Below are 4265 nucleotides of genomic sequence, written 5' to 3'. Positions count from 1 at the left end.
AAAACAGAGTAATAAAAATTACTCCCCTAAACGGTCTCAAAAGGACCTGGGAAACAGAGTAATATAAGTCCAACGGTTTTACAGACAAAAACTTTCTAAAATCCAAAACAATAGGAGAATAGAGAAAAGTTTGCAAGTGACCCAAAAGAGAGGAACATAAATCCTCCAAGTATCAAATCCTGCTGATCCACTGAATGCAAGTAACAGAGAGAAATCCATACCAAAAGTTGGATTTGCGCTACTTCGGCTTCTAGCTTAGAAAGCCGGGAACTATGGACTGAACAACCTTTAATCTCTTGATTTTACAAAGCCGAAAACTAGTTATCCTCAGATTGACATCCTCTAAGCAACTGGTCTACAAGATAAATGAGGAGATTCACCACTGAACCTCTAACTGATGCAGATCTGAGGGAATGCTACGGAAGACTCTGAATGAGCTGGGGGAAAAAGCTCATATTAATCCTAAGACCTTTGGAATTTGAACATCCAACTTCAACAACAGTCAGTTTTCCAAAGGATCCATCTGTCGATTATTGTGCTGGGAGCCGCTGGATATCATATTCCTGAATCAAAACCAACCAGAAATATCTCCAGAAATACCATTAGATCCTGTAGAGATCCTGTCCTGATGTGTCACTTAACGATCCGGATGGCAACTGCAAGGTCAGCATATGGCAAGACTGTGCTTGTCCAGACGTAAGAATAGGTCCGTCCGAATGCTTCACACTGAAAAACAGAAGACTGAAGAAAAATTTACAGAATTTTAATTTTTCTCAAGTCAGTTTCAGAACACGCATGTATAATCCACTGATAACACAATCAGGGAGCATCTCAAAACGAAGCAGAGATATAAAAGAGAGTTGAGAGTTCAATCAGCACAAACATTTCCCTGGACATAGAATATTCAAATAGACAGCTCAACTCATGCAATACGTGTGTGTGTGAAGACTTAACCCACAAGGTATGATTATCACAGAAATGACAAAGAGCAACCAGATTTTCTAGACAAGAGAGAAAATCTATGACAGATTTAGCCAAAAGTCAAACCTTATAACTTACTAGGGCCTAGCCAACCTCATCTGATACACTCCCATTGAGATGCAGAACCTAATTGTTTTACTTGTACCATGAAGGACAAAGTAAAATTTTTACTTGCACGTAGAGGGTAAGGCATATAGCAAATTCAGCACATAAGCAGTGAATATACAATTTAAAGTGCATGATTCATATTTACTGCTTGATTCTTATAGTGCTGCAATCTAAAGGGAATGCCAGAGTTTTTAGGTTCTAGCCGAAGAGACATAGGCGCATGATCTGACGATTTCCGAGGTAAATATTTCAATGAAACAGTCGACCAACTATCCAAAAGCCTTGTATTACACAAAGCCCTATCCAAACGAGCGCAACTACGAGTCAAACCTCCACGCCCATTACACCAAGACAGTTTATTTCCAGAAAAAGGCACTTCGATAAATCCACCATTTTGTATAAAAGAGGAAAAATCTTCCATTGCCCTTGGTAGACGCGGACAACCTCCTCTTCGCTCCCCATCATGACAAATAGTATTAAAATCGCTAATAATCATCCAAGGCATCTGTAAAAACTCCAAATGACAGAAGACCATCCCAGAGCTACCTTCTCTCCATGTAATTACATTTACCATAGATAGCAGAAATGAGCAAAGAGGAGTTGATTATAAAAGTAACATGCTGATTTGACTCCTGAAGAATATGAACTTGAACCTCATCTTTCCAGAAGACCCACAATTTACCATCCGAATCACCATTCGAATCACCATTCGAATAAGAAACATCAAATTTCAACATACCTTGCCAACGTGCAAGTTTACAATCTTGACGAAAAGGCTCCGCAATAATTAAAATTTTTGGCTTTAAAACTTTTAGCATAGCACGTAATCGTGTCTTCGTGGAACCGAGTCCTCGACAATTCCAAAACAGCAGGTTGTCTAACATTGATGAATCTGATCAGGCCTGCTAGGAGCCTGTGAGGAACTGTGCAGCTTCATACTAGATCTCATCTTTGGTTTCAAAATTTCTGTATCCGAGACACCATCTTTTTCTTTTGCAAAATGCGATATCACACCTACTCCCTCTGAATCCGAAACAAACCCTGAACTCCTCATCACAGGTTTGGCTATTTTTCCAACTCTCCTCCCCCCAAGATTTTCCTTGGCCAACTCCTCAACATTATAATCTAGATTCTCCAATATAACACCATCTAGAGAGCCATTTATAGATATAGGATCGCACTCCTTTTCACCATTCAGCAGGCCAGCCCCTCCAGAAATGCCAGATTCCCTACCAATCTCCACAGATTTCATTGTACAATCCATGTTAGTATTAACCTCCAGAGCAGCTCCCGCTATGATCAATTCAGCACCCCTCATCTCAGTTGAACCTTTAACATTTATTTCCATTGACACCAATTGATACTTGGACAGCCCTTCATCCCCGCAATACGTTCCAATTTTTTCACTCTCCATGACAGAAACTTCCTGATTCACCCCAGAATTTTTAGCCTCAAGAGTATTTTTCTTGACAGCCAAATCATCTCCCACAGGTTCTCCCGAAACAGAGGACCGATTTCCCCCCAAGACAACAATCTTCTCTGGTGCTATGAGTTTTTGCGGCTTCCATACAAGACCCGATTCCTTCTTTTTCCCTATGTCCTTCACCAACAGCTTACAAGTGCCAATATTATACCCTTGTATACTACATTTGGTGCAAAAGGTCGGAAGGGTTTCATAAATAATTTCCTGACGCACACAGGAAAGCTGGCAAGGCATCTCAATCCACACATGTTGCACTGGTGGTTGGGAGATATCCATTAGAACACATACCCTAGCCCCATTCGTGCGTGTCGCACATTTTGTTGCATTGTCTCTCTGAAGGAGAATTCCCACCGGAGCAGTAATATTTCGCAGGTATGACTCTTGATAGAAGTTCGGAGCAAGCCCCAGTAAGTTAATCCAAACCGGTGCCATCACAGGTTCCACCTCTTCTGAGAAGTCCACTGTCCACTGAAAATTGCGGTAATTGACCCCATCAATCTCGCTGCTTTCACGGGACATAGCCTTGATAAAATCTGCCTCCAAAGAAAATCGAACGAACACGTTTCTGGGCTTCCGCATCGCTAAGACTACCGGCTGAGAGACTAAGCCCCAACGCCCATTAATGAACGCATGGATCCGATCGAGTGAGGGCCTTTGCTTCAGAAACTTCATCACCATAACAAACCGAAACGGGGCCCCCGATCTCTCAATTTAGTCCCTGGAAAATTGTACGCAAACCTCCCCATCCACAACCTGGGGAGATCGAAATGGAACCACAACCTCAGGGATGGGCTCAGGCGGTATCGACACCAACTCCGCAAAAGACCGAGTCCTCCTCGCCACCGTCGGATGGCCCTTAGAGCCCCCGGCGGCCGCCATCGTGCCCTTGAGAACCCTAGCGCAAGAACAGATCGCAAAACCTAGCAATCTCTGACTCTCTTGTTGTCTTTTCTGTAAGGTTCATTGCCAGAGCTGGGTTGGTTCAAATTAAATATGGATGGTAGTAGTTTGGTGAATCCGGGGGAATCAGGTGCGGAGGGGCTGATTAGAGACCATAAAGGTAATCTGATCGTTGCATTTTCGGAGTATTGTGGTATTGGTTCTAATAATAAAGCTGAATTATTGGGGGTTCTAATTGGTTTGCGAAAATACAAGGCGATGGGTTTACGTAATATTGTTGTTGAACTTGACTCATCCCTGATTGTGACTTGGTTCGAGAAAGGTAGTTGTCGGGTTTGGTACTTGGAGGATTTTTGGGAGGAAATTTTCCTTCTCATCAGTGGCCTGAATACTCGGTTTAACCGTGTTTTTAGAGAGGGTAACCAAGCTGCGGACTGGCTCAGTAAACATAGTAGTGCGGGGATTACGTATGAATATAATTCGAATAATATTCCTAAGGAACTTAAAGGGATATTACGGGTAGATAACTGTGGTTTACCTTGTTTAAGAATGAAGTAAGTTGTGGTCTGTCTTTCATGGGATGGTGGTTCTTTGTAAATCCTGTGAATTTTGGATGTTATCATGGTATTCCTCGGCCAAAAGTGAGGCTTTTTTCTAATAAATTTAGGCCGGGATCACTATTGAACATGTGATCTCGTCTTTTCTAAAAAAAAAAAAAAAAAAAAAAAGCACGTCAATTTGACCATCTTATCAAAAACCTCTTCTCTTATCCAGAATTTCTAGAAACAAAAAG

At 41.9% G+C, this 4265-nt stretch overlaps 1 protein-coding gene across 1 annotated transcript; it reads left to right on the top strand.

Annotated features, from left to right (window-relative positions):
• Positions 1–3565: 3565 nt before the first annotated feature.
• On the top strand, positions 3566–4030 carry LOC133873283 (uncharacterized). The gene has a single exon (XM_062311005.1). The coding sequence runs from the start codon at positions 3566–3568 to the stop codon at positions 4028–4030; it is 465 nt and encodes a 154-aa protein (XP_062166989.1).
• Positions 4031–4265: the final 235 nt, after the last annotated feature.

This window comes from Alnus glutinosa, chromosome 7 (assembly GCF_958979055.1).
Source record: "Alnus glutinosa chromosome 7, dhAlnGlut1.1, whole genome shotgun sequence".
Lineage (NCBI taxonomy): Eukaryota > Viridiplantae > Streptophyta > Magnoliopsida > Fagales > Betulaceae > Alnus > Alnus glutinosa.
This window is presented reverse-complemented; position numbering and strand designations above follow the sequence as displayed.

What these genes read in the sequence shown, in the direction of transcription:
- LOC133873283 (XM_062311005.1), top strand. Translation starts at nt 3,566, where the DNA reads ATGGATGGTAGTAGTTTGGTGAATCCGGGGGAATCAGGTGCGGAGGGG.